General features: G+C 41.9%; 1 protein-coding gene across 1 annotated transcript in view; it reads left to right on the top strand.

The window, feature by feature from the left end:
* The window catches only part of LOC139367931 (uncharacterized), a 103,629-nt gene extending 85,594 nt beyond the window's left edge, over positions 1–18,035 (top strand). Inside the window, 9 exon segments of the mRNA XM_071106329.1 lie at positions 1,911–1,959; positions 8,533–8,653; positions 8,814–8,908; positions 9,062–9,127; positions 9,269–9,368; positions 12,287–12,439; positions 13,079–13,672; positions 13,675–16,760; positions 16,807–18,035. Of these exon segments, the coding sequence (XP_070962430.1) occupies positions 1,911–1,959; positions 8,533–8,653; positions 8,814–8,908; positions 9,062–9,127; positions 9,269–9,368; positions 12,287–12,439; positions 13,079–13,672; positions 13,675–14,723 (2,227 nt within the window). The 3' untranslated portion in view covers positions 14,724–16,760; positions 16,807–18,035.
* The last annotated feature ends 762 nt before the right edge of the window (positions 18,036–18,797 follow it).

The following is an 18,797-nucleotide window of genomic DNA, read 5'->3' as shown; positions in this document are numbered from 1 at the left end:
AGTATCGGATGCAGATTTGTTTGAAAACAGTGTAATGTTACGCTGCTCCATGTCTGTGTTTACATTTTCCTCTGTTAGTTTGACTTGTTAATTTTTATGAGGACAGTTTTTAACACAATGGTAAGTGCTTTGACAAATAGCACTTTTTGATATCCTTCCATACCTGTCCAGTGGATTTGTGCAGGGCAATGCCACCCTCATCTGGTTGTCTTGAGAACGTGACTTGTTGGCGCTTTTTCTCTGCTGCTCATTGTAATATGCCGCGTCACTCACTTGCATTCCATTTGTTATGGGTGCGACAGACGTATTTTCACCAAAAATACTTTTTTGTGCCGACTTCCATTGACGCAAAAAGTCAGCACAGTACAAGCAGTCAAAGCCGACTGTTTCTCCCTACCATCCAGACAGGCAGTATCTAGCAACTTGAGAACCATGTCGTACTTGCGCATCCTATTGTACCTAATTTTGAAATCAATTATGTAGTCTGTCATTGCAATCAAAATGTCTCTAGTAACACTGTCAAAGTTTGAATATGCCTCGTAGGCATGGTCTTTCTCTTCTTTACGAAACACAGAATCCAGTGCTCTGATAAGCTCCCATACTGTCATCCTTCAAATCCTCCAGGGATATTTCTAGTGCTGTCTCTCTCGCTCTTCCTTCCAGCGATAATACCACTAGCTTTTTCTCGTCCAGATAAGTAACCCAGCCCAGATTACATGACTTCTTCATTGTAGATTTTAGCCATCCTCTGCTACCAATGATACCTCAAAATGACACATCGACTAGGTTCCAGTTTAACAAAGTTTACTTCACCGTATTTCCACAGTACATAGTTGACATCACACTCAGGCCTGGTCCATCTCCATGGAGACTACCGCGCAGGTGTACTAATAACAGACTGATAGCACCATAATAACAGAAATATAGGGATACTTAAAACACGAACTTAACATGCGTTGCTCCCCTACACAGACTTGACTACAAATATCCACATAGCAGCTGGGGGCGGATCACAATGGTTTTTGTCTCTGGGCAATTGGGTATCATTGGCAAAGGTGGGCATGTAAGTAAGCCATAACCAAACCAAACTTCCCGTAAGTCATGACGAACTAACTTACAAAACTGTGTTTTGGATGAGACTGAATTAATAAGCAAAATTATCCTAGTTACCCAATTTTGACACAAGAATAAATGTTTCTGACTCATATCAATGCCACATGGGCCGTTTTCAAGGGCAGTTGACCTTTAACACTTTATCATTGATTTGATGCATAGGGTCAGGGCAGTAGTAGATACCAGCAGGAGTTTAGTACTTAGAGGAAAAGAGAGGAATGTCCTTGACATCCACGTGGATACAAAGTACAGTACACAGTTCGACTACATCCCTGCGTTTCAGAGACTGGCGGTCGCTGCCAAAGTCTTTTCACTCTAGTTTAGTTCATGGATGTTTTCATTATAAATCTGCCTGTGAGGGGCTAAAGCTTATTCCCAAATGGCACCCTCTTCCCTATGTAGTGTACTATAAATGGGGAATAGGGTGCCATTTGGGATGCATCCTCATTAATGGAGATCATGTAGGGGCAGGGTGGGGGAAGAGGATGTGGGTGAGAGGGGTAAATGGTTTATGCATGAGTAATCGTTCCTGGTGTGGTCGGTCTTGAGAAAATGCACATTTTGAATAAGAGAGACCATCTCTCCACTTCAGTTGCTTTGGTTATGATTTCTATTATAGTTAAAGACAAGCTTAGTTCCAAAGAACATCATATTTCACACACAGTACAATTGCCATTGTACTTGAGCCTTCATTCATCCTTTTTTGAGTGTTATGTTACCATTCTGACAACTGGCAACGATACTGTGTGTGAAAGGTGTCAATGAGCTGGTTGTAAGTGTTCTTTCTCTCTTCACAGGCAGCAGGCCCTGTTCCATGTGCTAGCGGCCTACTCCGTATACAATACGGTGAGTGTGTGTGGTACCTATGTCATGTCTGCGTGTACTCATACAGTGTCAACGGAAAATATTCAAACCCCTTGACTTTTTCCACATTTTGTTATGTTACAGCCTTATTCTAAAATTGATTAAATAGTTTTTTCCCTCATCAATCTACACACAATACACCATAATGACAAAGCTAAAACAGGTCTCTTAGAAGGCTTTATCAGGGAGCGTTCACTTCTTTACAACCATATTTACAAGAGCAGAATGGTGCTAGCCATGCTTCTGCCAAATCACAACATTTCCCTGGGATGGAGACAGGCAGTGTTCCACACGGATAGAGAAAGAACTGAATGGAGAGGATCGGAGTATTATGGTTACTTGGTTATTTTCTGATTGGTACAGACATCGGGGATGCAAACTAGTCACCTTTCAGCAAAATTCACAGTTTTGAATCCAGAGTTTGGGGGAGGCTTGGATCACAGTGGTTGTAAGCGTACGAGTGATGCGCGTTTGGAGCAATACTGACTGTATCCAACGCTCAACCAATCGTTCACATAACAGCTGAATGCAGCACACGGCTGAAGAGACAACCAATTTGCTGGTTACAGCATCAGTGCATGCTCTGGAAAGACTGCAGAGAGTAGGAAAGCAGTTTGCTATTTACAGCAGCGCGTCCCCTGAAAGATAACGAAGAGGTACTGTAGGTGAGAAGCCTGACCACGGAGACGGGGCTGAGAAGGTGGTGAAGCGTACTTCATGAGCTGTAACCAAAAATCACCTGGCATTAGGAAAGTTTGAGGTAAGGGGAAAAGTGTGGTGGAAGTAGTATTAGGATTGTTAAGTAACGTTATCTTGCGAGCTGGATTGACTTCTCCATTAGCTAGCCAGAGAAATGTTGAGCAACATTAGCCAACTTAACTGATCAAATAATTGAGTTTATGGTGTGAAATTAGCTGGCTAATAAAGTCATACAGCTAACTGTAGCTAGCTAAAGTTACATCATCAGATGAGCTAACATTAGTAACCTAACCAATTCGCTATAGTATTAACTGGTATAACGTTACGACTCCTTACCATTCCTCAAGTTATAACACATTAACGTACGCTAACCCCATTCCGTACAATTGTGCGCAACCGCGACATTCAAACGAGGCTGCAAAAACTAATGGGACTGTAGCGACTGTGTTGACATCAAAATCTGGGGTGTGAACTAAGTTTCTATTCAAGCGTTGATTGACATGGTAATGGCTCTATACTATTGGAGAAAAGTTGAAAAAACGGACCCCTCCGACGCTGTACGTTACATCGTGACATCGCGTAACGTACAGCTCGCATAAAGCAACTAATTCTGTCTTACAGCCTCTCCACCAGGTGTAGCACTTCTCTCACCATTTAAAAACAAGTAAGGGACAGGGTAAGGGGGGTGATACCTAGTCATTTTTTGCGTCATCACTGCATGCTATCAAGACTCTATAAAGCCGCTGTTTACTTCTGAAGAACACTTTAGCACTGCCCTAAAAACCCGATTCAAAATCAACACAAACCTTCAAATAGGAATGTAATGACACATTATATAAACTCTTTATAGTGTTTAATTTACATTTTAGAGGTGGTAAGGTGATCAGTTGGATGGATCGAGTGAAAAAAGCAATTTTCCCACACGACATCTCTCAATATCACGCAATAGGTTTAGTTTCCCCACCTGCCATTTTTTTTTAAAGACCCGACAGAGCTCATTGCCTTATTTTCCACCATAATTTGCAAATAAATTCATAAAAAATCCTACAATGTGATTTTCTGTATTTTTTTTCTAATTTTGTCTGTCATAGTTGAAGTGTACCTATGATGAAAATTACAGGCCTCATCTTTTTAAGTGGGAGAACTTGCACAATTGGTGGCTGACTAAATACTTTTTTCCCCCACTGTATATCTAAGGATAACTACACAAAATTAGGTGAATGCAGAAGCTTCTGAAGCTGAAGAAAATGTGTTGGCTTTCTGGAAATGGCAGTTAAAGAAAACACTAAATGTAGACTATCAAATGCCTCTTTTAGACCCAATCACCATCTTTGTACATTGAATGTACAAAATATTAGCAACACCTGCTCTTTCCATGACGTACCAGGTGAAATCTATGATCCCTTATTGATGTATGTTAGCTACATGAAGCAAGAATGTTAGCTACATGAAGTAGCTAAGAGAAAACATTCAACATGCTTATAGGGTCCCCTAGGAAACACTTATGAACACTTTAGTTCCTACCCTGTCACAATATTCCTCCCTGGCATTTTCATTTGTTGTCATGTCAAACAACACTGTATTCAAAGTGCCTACTATTATATTCTAACTATAGAATTAGAATAGTCATTCTATTTGCTCTAATTCGCAAGTCAAATCGCAATTGCAACATTTGGTTAAAAATAAGTCCTAGATTATTTGCCCATATCGTGCAGTCCTACGTGGCAGTGTGGAAATTATCTCAATTGAGCAGTGGTGTAAAGTATATATTTTTTTGGCATCTGTGCTTTACTTTATTTTTACTTCACTACATTCCTAAAGAAAATACTGTACTTTTTACTCCATACATTTTTCCCTGACACCTAAAAGTAAATAGTCCAATTCCCGCACTTGTCAAGAGAACATCCCTGGTCGTCTACTGCCTCTGATCTGGAGGACTCACTAAACACATGTGCTTTGTTTGTAAATTATGTCTGAGTGTTGGAGTGTGCCCCTGGCTATCCGTAAAAAAAAAATGGTGCCATCTGGTTTGCTTAATATAAGGAATATTAAATGATTTATACTTTTGATGCTTAAGTACATTTGATCAATTCCATTTACTTTTGATACTTAAGTATATTTAAAACCAAATACTTTCATAAGACTTTTACTCAAGTAGTATTTTACTGGATGACTTTTACTTGAATAATTGACAATTGTGTACTTTTTCCATCACTGCATTTGAGTGCAGGAAATTAGGAAATTTGTATGGTTGAAGTTTAATTGAACAGTATTAAACAATCAGAATGGAGAAAGACTCATTGAAATCACTTAGAATGTGTGTGTTGCCACCCTAGGATCACTCACTACTCATAAAGGAAATGTTGTTCCAAACTGGCAGATAAATTATATTGTAATCTAACAACACAGCACCTGTTGTCATGCAAACAGTATCTCTTGAGCTTTTGACTGATTTTACATGAGGCCTAATTTACATGTGCCTAAAATGCTGATATCCAATAGGCTAATAAATAATCACATTTTTATTTTGATGATTTTCTTAACCAACTGTATATCATGTTATTTCAAGTTATCCCTTTGGAGCACATGCAAAACTGGGACAAAATGTATTACAATTGAATTTGAATGAACTGAATGATGAGGATGAAGAAGAGTGATTGAATTTAGAACAATAGTGTAAGAATTGCTCTTCCTGCGCCCACAAAAAAAGTAGTTGTAACTGGACTGTAGCTTATTACTTACTAAAACTGTTGTTTCTCTTATGAAAAACTTAGTGTAACAAAAATGTGAATCGTTTCAGGAAACTATGTGTATGTCGCGCATCTACTTCACAGGAGCGCCATTTGAACGTAAACCTTTATTTTATCATGTTTGGCAGAAATGCCTTCTGGAATATGTGAACTTTCATGTTCCTTAATAACAAACATGTATGCCATCTGTAAATATGAATAAAGTTGTTAAATTACGAGCCTAGTTGGTTTAGCCATGGAAAAAGTCAGCAACCTTCCTACTAGCCCTGATTGGCTGAGATAATGAGTGGACATGACATGCTGAGAGATGAGTTCGGATTGGTCTGCCATGTAGCACGGTTCTGTCTATAATATGAGCTGGTCAGTATGTGTAGGTAACGCAGCTCTTTTGAAAGATATGACGTAGAACTGCATAAGTGTTGCTCTCCGCTTTCTGGAGGACCGAGGTTTGAAATCAATGGAATTAGACTATGATAGCTAAGAAGATGGAGTACATTTCGGCATTTGATTGCAAATATGAAAAGAAAACACACAGAAGGTTGTTGTATAAAACACTTGTCTCCGGATTACATCTTCAAACTAAGGGCAACTGTGGCATCCGTGACAGAGAGGGAGAAGCTAGCTAGCTAGCTACATTTTCAGATATTACACGTTCCTAGCTAGCTAGCGTTACATGTATGATCTGTGTAGTAATATTATTTGTATCTCAGAGCCATTTGCATTACTAGTTATAGCCTAATGTTAGCTAGCTAACGTTGAAGCTGGTTAGTTAGCTACCTGTATATTCATGCAGGGTAGTAATAATATGAGTTGGGATTCATTGTTTAGCTGGCTAGCTACATGTCTAAACAAAAGACTCCACTATGCAAGTAACTATTTCAAAATAATGTTTGATGTCACTATGACAACTGTCAATAGACTTAGCTGGTATATTTGCTCTGGCTATCTACTCCGATTCTAGAGCACTCTCGACTGTGTGCCAGTGAGCAGATTCACTGACAAATTTACAAACTCTAAACACCCGTTGAATATGTCCAGTGTCAGTAAACGTTGGCAAAAAATCTGAATAAAATATTTGCCAGAAGCACAGTTGCAGTCATCAACGTTCTGGATAACTTAAAAACAGCCTAACCAGCTATGGCGAGTAAATTGATCAAAGTAAGCGGTTCTGTCATTTGTTTCTGGAAGTAGCTAGCCAACGTTAGCCAGTTAGTTTGGGTGCCTGACTACTGTTGTTAGGGCAGAACCCTCGGATTAACCCTAATGCTCGGCCGAGTTTAGGGACTTTAAATGTATTAATGTGTGTTTGCAGGGCATGTCACTTCACCAATCTCTTTGCATAGCCCACCACATGCGCTGTTTTCTAACCACATCTGGATGGATCCATAAAGAATTACTATGGGAATAAACGTCACTGAATGACAGATATATTGGAATAGGCTAATACAATTGCAAAATACAAAAGTAGGCTAATACAATTGTAGGCTATTGTGTGTAGATGAGGGGAAAATATAATTTAATACATTTTAAAATAAGGCTGTAACGTAACAAAATGTGGGAAAAATCGAGGGTGTTTTTTTTATGCAAAAATGTGGCTCAACACCTGGATTCGGTCTTTGGTAGCAAAATTTGAAATGGTGTTTTTTACATTATTTAAAAGTAGAGGCTAAAGCTACAACATTGTATATCATACACTGCATTTGAGGAACAATGGGAAAGTAATTCTGCTTTGAAAGTTGATCAACTTGTAAACTCACTTTTGAGAAAATCGCCTGTGATTGTTTTGCTATCTAGTGAAGAGATCTTCTTTGTCTACAACCATTCAGCCATGTTCACACTAAGCTAAGCTTTAGCCCCACCATCTCGTTTTGCTATCGAAGCGCACACTTTCCGCTCTGGCCGATGATTTGTTTACCTCTGGATAACATGAAAACAGCCTAACCAGCTCTGCAGGCAACAATTTCATTACGCTTTTTTGCAGATGTTTACTGACACGGCCATATTCAACGGGTGTTGTACTCACGTCACGTAATGTTATCTAACAAGTCAGCCAGCCAACATTAGCTAGTTAAACAATAAACAGTGTCAGCCAGCTAACGTTAGCTAGTTAAACCACAATGAACAGTGCCAAAAATGCCACAGTGTTGGGAGCTAACCAACAATGTTCAATGTTAGCTAGCTAACATTAGGCTCTAACTAGAACAGCAAACGGCTCTGGGAAACTAATAATAACATCAGCTAGGGAGCCAGCCAGCTAACGTTAGCTAGCTAGCTAACTGTACACTTTAGCTTGAAATGAAACCACTTTCTGTCAAAATTAGAAAAAGTGTAATATCTGAAAATGTAGCTAGCTATCTTACCTATATACATCATTGTGCATGGACGCGTCTCGTAGTCAGGAATGCTATGTCACAGTTTCCCTTAGTTTGAAGATGTAATCCAGAGACAGGTGTTTTCTCCATCTCTTTAGCTATCATACTCTAGTTCTACTGATTTCATAACTTGATCCTCCAGAAAGTGGAGAGCCACACTTATGCAGCTCCACGACACAATAGATTTTTTTTAAAGCCACGTTCGACAGGATTACCAACACAGACTGATGAGCTTCTATGGCCGACCAATCCAAACTCCTCTCTCGGCATGTCCAGCCCACTCATCTCAGCCAATCATGGCTAGTGGGAAGGTTGCTAATTTTTTCTGTGGCTTAACCAACACGACTCGTAATTTAACCATTTTATTCATATTTACAGGTGGCATACAAGTTTGTTATTAAGGCACATGGAATGTTCAAGAAGGCATTTCTGCCAAAATATGAATTTTGATTTAAAACATTTAAGAAATAAAAAAATCCATTCAAACGGCTCTCCTGTGAAGTCGTGACTTGCGACATGCGCCTAGTTTCCTAAATCGAGTCACAAATGTCTTTACTGCCTGTGGTGCCGGCCTTAATTAACCAAATCTCTTTGTTAGCAAATACAACGCTGTCTCAAAAACAGCAAGGTGTCTATAGCAATTTAACTTTTTGACGTTCTATGACGCCTCCACTTTCCAAGATCTATCCACTTTCCAAGATCTATTTTTTAAAGTTCTATTGTCCTGTCCCCAGGAGGTGAGCTACTGCCAGGGGATGAGTCAGATCGCCGCCATCCTGCTCATGTACCTGAACGAGGAGGACGCCTTCTGGGCCTTGTCCCAGCTCCTCACAAACAACAACCACACCATGCATGGTGAGCAGGGGAGGAGAGGGAGAGCAAGGGATGTAGGAGGAGTTAGTTAGGTTGCTACTGAACTACTGTCATAGACCTTGTTTACATTTTTGTTTTACATTCTTGACATGGCTCCTAACTATGCATCCTCTCTCTTTTTGTCCCTGTATGTGTGTGGTAGGATTCTTCATCCCTGGGTTCCCCAAGCTGCAGCGCTACCAGGCCCACCACGAGCAGATCCTGTCCAAGCTCCTCCCCAAGCTAAAGAAACACCTGGTGAGAAACGCATTTCCCTAGCGTTTGTCACTAAATTCAACTCTTTTCAGAAAGGCAGTACTTAATCTGTGTTAGATATCCTTTTTTTCTGGAAAGCCAGGGCTGTAAGTATACTAAAATAATTACTCTGTTTCACTCTTCTATTGACTGTAGGACAGAGAGCAGATGTCCAACGGAATATACACCACTAAATGGTTCCTGCAGTGCTTCATAGATAGGGTGAGTCATAAATTTGAACCCCCCCTATTGTAAATTTAGCCACCTGATGTCCAATGACCCGAAATACTATATCCAAACATCTTTTAATGTTTATTTACAAGAGTTTCAAAATGTCTGACCTGACATGTGTCTCTGCGACAGACCCCGTTCACCCTGACCCTGCGCTTGTGGGACATCTACATCCTAGAGGGAGAGAGGATACTCACAGCCATGGCCTACACCACCCTCAAAATACACAAGAGTGAGTATAACATCAGAGAAGGATAGAATCGACACACTGGAGGTCATATTAAATTGTGTCATATGTCATGTGTTGAGGTGTTCATACTACAGTGCCTTCAGAAAGTTTTCATACCCCTTGACTTACAGTGCATTAAAAGTTTTCAGACCCCTTCACTTTTTCCACATTTTGTTTTTTCCCCTCGTCAATCGACACACAATACCCCATTATGACAAAGCAAAAACAGGTTTTTGGAAATGTTTGCAGGAATATCACATTAACATAAGTATTCAGACCCTTAACTCAGTACTTTGTTGAAGCACTTTTGGAAGCGATTACAGCCTGAAGTCTTGAGTATGACGCTACAAGCTTGGCACATCTGTATTTGGGGAGTTTCAAGAATGCTGAGTTGCATCCAAAGAACACCATACCTACTGTGAAGCATGGAGGTGGAAACATCATGCTTTGGGGCTGTTTGTCTGCAAAGGGACCAGGACGACTGATCCGTGTAAAGGAAAGAATGAATGGGGCCATGTATCGTGAGATTTTGAGTGAAAACCTCCTTCCATCAGCAAGGGCATTGAAGATGAAACGTGGCTGGGTCTTTCAGCATGACAATGATCACAAACACACCGCCCGGGCAACGAAGGAGTGGCTTCGTAAGAAGCATTTCAAGGTCCTGGAGTGGCCTAGCCAGTCTCCAGATCTCAACCCCATAGAAAATCTTTGGAGGGAGTTGAAAGTCTGTGTTGCCCGGCAACAGCCCCAAAACATCACTGCTCTAGAGGATATCTGCATGGAGGAATGGGCCAAAATACCAGCAACAGTGTGTGAAAACCTTGTGAAGACTTACAGAAAACTTTTGTCCTCTGTCATTGTCAACACATGGTATATAACAAAGTATTGATCAACTTTTGTTATTGACCAAATACTTATTTTCCACCATAATTTGCAAATAAATTCATTAATAATCCTACAATGTGATTTTCTGGATTTTTCTTATAATTTTGTCTGTCATAGTTGAAGTGTACCTATGATGAAAATTGCAGGCCTCATCTTTTTAAGTGGGAGAACTTGCACAATTGGTGGCTGACTAAATACTTTTTTGCCCCATGTCTGAGCCGTTGAATTGCGACTCCATTTTGTGTCTGTACTCACGTTTTGCCTGTTTGATTACCTTACCTACACAGTTTTATATTCAACCATATTCCCAGTCACCTTGCCATGGTTAAATGCGGTGGTTCACGTTTTCAGTTTTGCGCGGAAGCTGCCATCTGTCCACGGTTTGGGTAGGTTTTAATAGTCACAGTGGGAACAACATTTGCTATACACTCCCTGATGAACTCAGTCACCGTGTCAGTGTATACATCAATTTTATTCTGAGGCTACCCAGGAATTTATCCCAGTCCATGTGATCAAAACAATCTTGAAGCATGGTTTCGTTTGGTCAGACCAGCGTTGAATAAACCTCCGCACAGATACTTCCTGTTTTAGTTTCTGCCTATAGGAAGGGATGAGCAAAATGGAGTCATGATCTGATTTGCCGAAGGGAGGGCGGGGTAAGGCCTTGTAGGCATCCCGGAAGTTGGAGTAGCAGTAGTCGAGTGATTTAGCAGTGCGAGTACTACAGTCAATGTGTTAGAGCTTCGGTAGCGTTTTCCTCAAATTTGCTTTGTTAAAATCCCCAGCTACAATAAATGCTGCCTCAGAATATGTGGTTTCCAGTTTGCACAAAGTCCAGTGTAGTTCCTTGAGGGCCGTTGTGGTATCGGCTGGAGGGGGAATATGCACGGCTGTGACAATAACCGAAGATAATTCTCTTGGGAGGTAATATGGTCGGCATTTGAGGTATTCTAGGTCAGGTGAACAAAAGGACTTGAGTTTCTATACGTTGTTACAATCACACAATGAGAAGTTAATCATGAAGCATACACCCCCACCTTCTTCCCCGGAGAGTTCTTTATTCCTGTCTGTGCGATATCCTGAGAACCCAGCTGGCTGTGTGGACACGGACAGTATATCCCGAGAGAGCCATGTTTCCGTCAAACGAGAGTATGTTACAGTACCTGATGTCTCTATGGAAAGAGATCCTCGCCCTGAGCTCATCTACTTTATTGTCCAGAGACTGAACATTAGCAAGTAATATACTCTGAAGTGGTAGATGGTGTGCACGCCTCCTGAGTCGGACTAGAAGTCCACTCCAAATACCTCTTCTCTGCCGGCGGTGTCTTGGAGCAGCCTCTGGGATAAGTTCAGTTGCCCTGGGGGGTACGAACAAAGGATCCAATTTGGGAATGTTGTATTCCTGGTTGTCGCTGCTCTGATAGCCAAAAGTTATTTCCAGGTGTATGTAATAACATAAACTTTTTGGGCTAATGTAAGAAATAACACACAACTAGAACCAGGAACGAGAACCAGAGCTGCCATGTCTGTCGGCGCCATCTATATGGTATTTCCACGTGAATGACATCGGTACACATGTTGCCTCACAGTTGGTTGGCTGCTTCGTTTACATAATGCAGATGGTCACTGGTTACTGTGGAGAATGCCGTCTTTTCATTGGATGTAGTGTGATTGTTGAGTAATTCAGCTGATTGGCGGATTGGTTTCATCACACGTCACTTGATGTTTGCTGTTGTTTGATTATTTATGATTGGCTACTATTTTATTATTTAACCTGTAAGGGGATTGATTAGCTAGTTGAATGTTTCAGATCAAATACTGAAAGACTTCCGGGCAAGCAGAAGAGGTGTATCAGTGACAACAAAGTTGTACTCTTTCAGTGGTTTTCTATCAGAAAAGATCATATCAACGTGGCAGTGTTACACTCTCAACGTAGCTGACATTGTTATCTGAGTCAGAATGTCGATTGATTTGGTCTGCATATTAATTAGTAAAAAACAATCCTAATTTGCGCTCTCCTGTGTCTGTTTAATCAGAGCGCTTGCTGAAGCTTCCTCTGGAGGACCTGAGGGAGTTCCTCCAGGAGCACCTGTCCAGCTCATTCTTCCTACCCGACGACGTGGTGGTGGAGCAGCTGCAGGCGTCCATGGCCGAGCTCCGTAAGATGAAGCTGGACCTCCCACCATCAGGTGGGGATTTCTGCCTAGTCTATCAGTCCCCAGACAGACAGGCAGTCGGTTGGTCAATCAGTCAGTTAATCTGTCAGTCAGTCAATTGCCTAAAGCTAACTTTCACACTGGGATAGTGGCCCTTTTCAAATACTTCAGAAATGCATCCCCTCTTTGTCATTTCCTTGGGATAAGCACAGATCTATAAGTGATTGGATAGATGAGAACAAGGTTACCACCCTTTATACTTTCACCAATCCAACATATTCAAGGATGCATTTCTTAGTTGTACTATACAGAAATCGCATCGCCATTTCCTGGTTGCTATCAGTTTTATAAAATAAGCTAGTATAGTGTGTAGAGAGTCATAGTACCATCAAAACCACTGTGAAATACATTTTCCATATCCCAAAATATTGTTGTTTCTGCTGTTTGAAGCTGGTGTACAGAACCGAAAGTAAAAGACAAAAGCTAAGAATGGGTTACCTTGAAATAGCGCACACAGAACAGATCAGGTCACCCAAAAAGTTACGTATTGCCACTAAGTATTTGAACATGGTCAGTGTTTAAAACATAAAAAGCCAAGTGAACTACAACCATTTGTTAATATTATAATAGTTATTCTGTTTTTAATTGCTATGTTATCTTCCCCTACTGTAGCCAAGTCAGAGGAGCTGCCTAAGAAGCCCCTCGGTGAGGAGCGGCCTGTTCTCCTGATGCCCTTCCAGCGTGATCTAGCCCTCCCTCTGGACCAGCCCAAGACCAGTCTCCAGCCCCCGCTCCAGCTCCAGCCCCACATAGAGGCCCACAGGCCGGACACCATCACCCTTGACCGCTCCTTCTGTCCCGGGGACACCCAGGACACCAGCAGCATCCCTGGGGCCCACGACCCCCTGTCCTCTCAGGAACCGGTGGTAGTCCACAATCGGGCTCTGATGCCAGAAGGGCCTAAAATGTGTCCAGTCACCCCACCCAAGCCTCCGCCGAAGCCACATAAGGTTGGTTCCACTCCAGGGGTGCGGGGTGTCAGGGATAGGGTGGAGGAGTGTCCGAGTGACCATGTCTCAGAGGTGGAGAAAGGAGTCTGTCTGAGGGTAGGGGTGGTAGAGTGGGGATGGAGGCCCGATCTGCAGGTCCAGAGACCCAGGAAGAGCCCGGTTACTGGCCTCCGCCCTACGAGCCCCCTGTTGGGGATGTTTCCATCACACAGTCTGGATCAGGGTCTAAAACACTGGAGTTCCCAGATCTACCCCCTCCACCCTTTTACTCTATGGAAGAGAGCGCCCACACACCCCTGGGCCCCGAACCTCTATGCTTGCGAGACGGGACCAAGGTAGGGCTGAAGTCGGACTCTGTGCCCCCCTGCTCGGCTCTTTCACTAGGGGTAGAACCCCTACCGAAGCCTAAGAGTCCGCGTCCACCTCCACCCACGTCCCTGGACCTCATCCTGGAGGAATCCCCGTCCTCGCGGCCCTCTTTTTCCCTCGCCTTTGCCAAGCCGTCCCCCCGAATCACCTTCAAGCCCACTATGTTCCCCGTGTCACTCTGCGTGCCCCAGACGGCAGGGGACCGCCGGCCCTCAAACACCTCCCAGTACGACAACCTCTCGGAGGCTGACGGCGAGGACTGCTTCATGGGCCGGCTGCTGGAGGTGGCCACTGCCCTGCCGCAGAGCCCCTTGCCAGGCACCAGCCCTCAGGAAACACTGGGGATGTTCGGCCTACCACCACCGCTGCGCATACCTGAGCTAGATGTTGACCCCTCATCCTCCTCTCTTTTCCATCCCCTACCGCCGCCTCCTCCGGTGTTCCTCCTTTCCCTGCCCAACACCTCCTCTCCCACCCTTCTCTTTGCCTCTCCCTCCCCCTCTCCTCTTCCTACCACCTTCTCAGCCCTTCCCTCTCTTCCACAGGAGCTGGACTATGAAGGACAGGAGGAGAGCTGGGTGGTAGATTCCATCGTCATCCCTCCGCCGCCGCCCTGCTTCGCCGATAGACTGGCTCCTTTCCAGTGTAGCCCTCCTCCTAACCACCACACTGGGCTCCACAGCCTAACGGACACGCACAGAGCCACCACTGCCAACCAGAGCCAAAGCTCAAACCAGAACCAGGTCTCCTCCCAGTTACAAAAACTGCCCACGGCCCACAGGCCCCTCCCTGCCCTGCCTGCCTTCACGGCCCAGATGCTGCTTCCAGGGCCCTCATCTGGACAGTCGGCAGGAGAGGTCACCTCAGTGCGATCCAACCCAGACTTTTATAGAATGCATGCTGGAAGCCACCAGCTGCCCAAATCGGTCACCTTTTAGGGTTTCTATAGTTTGAAAGCGTTTGAAAGGTAAAGAATTTGAGACACGTGGCTGTGTGGGAACGAGACAATGGACTGAAGAGACTGCTGCAATTACCTACTGTGCTCATCTAACATACAAAGCCATTTTGTAGGAGGGAGAGGGAAAAGCCCTTAGTGTGGTCAGTTGCTGTTTTTGGAGGGAGCAAATCACTTTTTTCATAGTTATGTATAGATATTTTGTGGTGTTTGCTCCTTTTTATTAAGGGCAACAAGTAGTTTTCTAAATGTTCACCTAAATTTGAAACCGTAGTCTTGCCTCACATTTTGGAGGTAGTTTTAAGGTGTGTGTGCATGCATGTGTCTGGCAATATGACCAGTTGGTATTTTCATCATGTAGGAATCTGTTTCTTTCGATTCATTTTTCCTGTAACAGCAGTGTCTTAAGCATTGAGCAGTTTAACATCCAATGAAAACAGGAATTTATGTTCAAGAACTTATCTCAAAGGGCTTTCCAAGTTGGCATACAGTCATTGTGAAGCACCAAAGGCCTATATCCCATACCAGTACTTAATTTATTTGAGCAGGCTCACAGAACTCAATAAAATATAGTTAGACCATATGGTTATTGAACTTATTTGAATTTGCTTATACACTGCTTAAAAACATTATTTGTAAACTATTTAAATAACATTTATACAGCCTGTTATTCATGATTTTGTAATGATGAATAGTTACATACTGAATGTGGGGAAATTACATATGATGATTTACACGCCATTTGTTCATGGTTACCAAACTATTTAAAGATTTTGTATAAGCAAAATGTTTAAGCAGACCTTCAAATTAGGTGCTCTCACTATTTAACTCTCTCTCGTTGATAGAGCCATGGTGCAATAGTCACTACTGTATATACTGACGCATGTTTCATTGAGCATCAAGGACTTATAGTCGAGTCCTTTTTCTTTTATGTTAGAAGCAGTACTGTGTTGGTTTGGATTTTGCTGGTTTTCTTTGTTTCATCTTGTGGATATCGTTTGCATTTTCAAAGGCATTTTATTGTGTTACCATTATTCCAGTTTATTTTGATACCTTTTTGTGACTTCACAGCAATAACGTACTGTACATATTTTATGGAGAAGGGTTATGCACAGTACCAGTCAAAAGTTAGGACGCACCTACTCATTCAAGGGGTTTTCTTTATTTTTACTATTTTCTACATTGTAGAATAATAGTGAAGACATCAAATCTATGAAATAACACATGGTTTCATTTAGTAACCAAAAAAAAGTGTTAAACAAATCATTCTAGATTCTTCAGAGTAGCCACCCTTTGCCTTGATGACAGCTTTGCATTCTCTTTGCATATTTCCGACCTTCATGGGAAATGCTTTTCCAACATTCTTGAAGGATTTCCCACATATGCTTAGCACTAGTTGGCTGCTTTTCCTTCACTCTCCGGTCCGACTCATCCCAACCCATCTCAATTGGTTTGAGGTCGGGTGATTGTGGAGGCCAGGTCATCCGATGCAGCACTCCATCACTCTCCTTCTTGGTCAAATAGCCCTTAGGTGTAGGTGTGTTTTGGGTCATTGTCCTGTTGAAAATCAAATGATAGTCCCACTAAGCGCAAACCAGATGGGATGGCGTATTGCTGCAGAATGCTGTGGTAGCCATGCTGGTTAAGAGTGCCTTGAATTCTAAATAAATCAGTGTCACAATCACACCACCACCTTCATATTTCAAGGTGGGAACCACACATGCAGTCCAAAAATCTCAAATTTGGACTCATCAGACCAAAGGACAGATTTCCACCGGTCTAATGTCCATTGCTCGTGTTTCTTGGCCCAAGCAAGTCTCTTCTTCTTATTGGTGTTCTTTAGTAGTGTTTCCTGTGCAGCAATTCAACCATGAAGCCCTGATTCACACAGTCTCCAAGAAACAGACACAGCATAAACTCACAGATCTCAACATAAACTGTTCAGAGAACTCTGAAGCATTTATTTGGGCTGCAATTTCTGAGGCTGGTAACTCTAATGAACTTATCCTCTGCAGCAGAGGTAACTCTGGGTCTTCCTTTCCTGTGGCGGAAAGGAAGACCCAGAGTTACCAAAAACCCAGAGCCCCAAAACCCTTGAATGAGTAGGTGTGTCCAAACTTTTGACTGGTACTATATGTACAAAGAAGACAGAAGTGTTGTGGGTGAAGCAGAGCCATGTTCAGTAGGCAAACGGTTCAGAAAGTTGCAGATAGGAATGTCTTGAATACAGCTGACGTGATTAGTTATTCTACATGTCAGAGGCATATTTGCTCTACATAACAAATTGCTACCTGAACATTGTGTAATGTTGTATCCTGCTGAATGTGCAACATGTTTATTTCATAAACAAACCATTTAACACAAAAACAAATGGGAACACAAGATGGTGTTATTAGGGAATCCAATAATTCTTTAGCCTACCCCATACCATTTATGAAAGACTGGTTTCACCTATTGGAGAAATAGAAACCTTAAAGGCCCAGAGCAGTCAACTTGATTGGCCTATGTTCTTTATATACATTTCCACACTATGAGGTTGGAATAATACTGTGAAATTGTGAAAATTAAATTTAGAAAATGCCCTTTTAGTGTATGTGCTGATTGAAAAGGCCGCATGAAATTTCAGCCTGTTTTTGGTGGAATGGAGTTTTAGCCAAACCTTTCTGCCAAAAACAGAGTTTTCAGTTTTCCCCTCCCTAAATCAGATCACTCCCACACAGTCCTAACAAAATTGCACTTTGCTAAGAAGCTATTTTTGTTTCTTTTATACCATTTTAATTTTTGAAAAACTATCTCAGTAAGTTACTTAATTGTTACCCAGAAATATGATATTGAGATTTAAAGAATCCCTGCATTGGACCTTTAACAGTGTTGACATGCATTTGTTGTGGGACCCTATCAACAATGGAACAATGGAACAAAAATATTGTCTGGAGGGTGTTTCGACAATTTTTAAACCCAAGAGAAAGGGTGCAAGTGCGTGCTTCAGGAGAAGTGTCGAGAATCAGGACACAACCGTAGTTGAAGAGCCACAGCCCGTCTAGAAGTGAGGTCAGTGTTGATTGGTTGACAAAAGAAACCAGCATTCAGAAGAGAGGTATTCTTGGAGGAATGGAAGTTTGAGCCATAACATAACAAGGAAATATGGGATCCGTCCCAAATGGCACCCTATTCTTTGTATAGTTTACTACTTTTGACAAAATTATGTAGGGAATTAGGATGCCATGTGGGACGCAGTCCTAGTCTACCTTTTATCTGTTGTTTACTGATTTTATTAAATTATATGAGTGTTATGGACATCTGTTTGAAGTTTTTGTGCTCGCACTTCTACTTTTATTTTCTCCAGTCTGTTTGGAGTGTGTTTTGTCCTTGGTTACTGTGCATTCTTTTGAAAGGCTCCGGCCTGTACAATGTTCTGAAAAGAGCTACGTCATTTGGCTTGTTCACAGGGGTTGGTTTGAACTAACACAGATCTTTTTCATCATAAGGATCTGTTGGTGTCCAGTTTCGAAGTATAGCTTATCAATATCTTAATCTGGGCAGTGCCTTGACCAACCTCGTGAACAAGAACGTACTTTGACAAATGTTGTATAAAAAAAGAAAAATGTTTGCGTTTTCTTTCTTTCCTCCCACAGAACAGACCAGTTAGAGTAAAATCAGAGTATGGTATATTTTATCCACAATTAACCCTTTAACCCTATTCTCAACCGGCTGGTAGAGGATATTTTGACAGTGAATTTAGAACTGGGTATGGAAAAAAAATCTCAACTTGAACTTGATTGGTCAACTCTCCTAGCCCTCCCGCATCAATTTGTATACTTTTGAGTTCTTGCAGTTCAGTGTTTGCCACTGAGAGCTGTAAGAAAATGCATGATCTAGTACCAAAGATATTGGATAAAGACAGTAATTTGGTGAGGGATGAATATTGCACCATTTTTGTTAGACCTTGAAGAATAGAAATATGTAAATAAATTGTAAAAATAAAAAAATAAAAACATCTTGTAAAAAGAAAATGTAAGAATGCACTCAGCCAGGCAGTTGATACAGTGCATTCGGA

This window comes from Oncorhynchus clarkii, chromosome 2 (genome assembly GCF_045791955.1).
Source record: "Oncorhynchus clarkii lewisi isolate Uvic-CL-2024 chromosome 2, UVic_Ocla_1.0, whole genome shotgun sequence".
Lineage (NCBI taxonomy): Eukaryota > Metazoa > Chordata > Actinopteri > Salmoniformes > Salmonidae > Oncorhynchus > Oncorhynchus clarkii.
The sequence above is the reverse complement of the archived record's forward strand: the minus strand, read 5'-3'. Positions and strand labels throughout refer to the sequence as shown.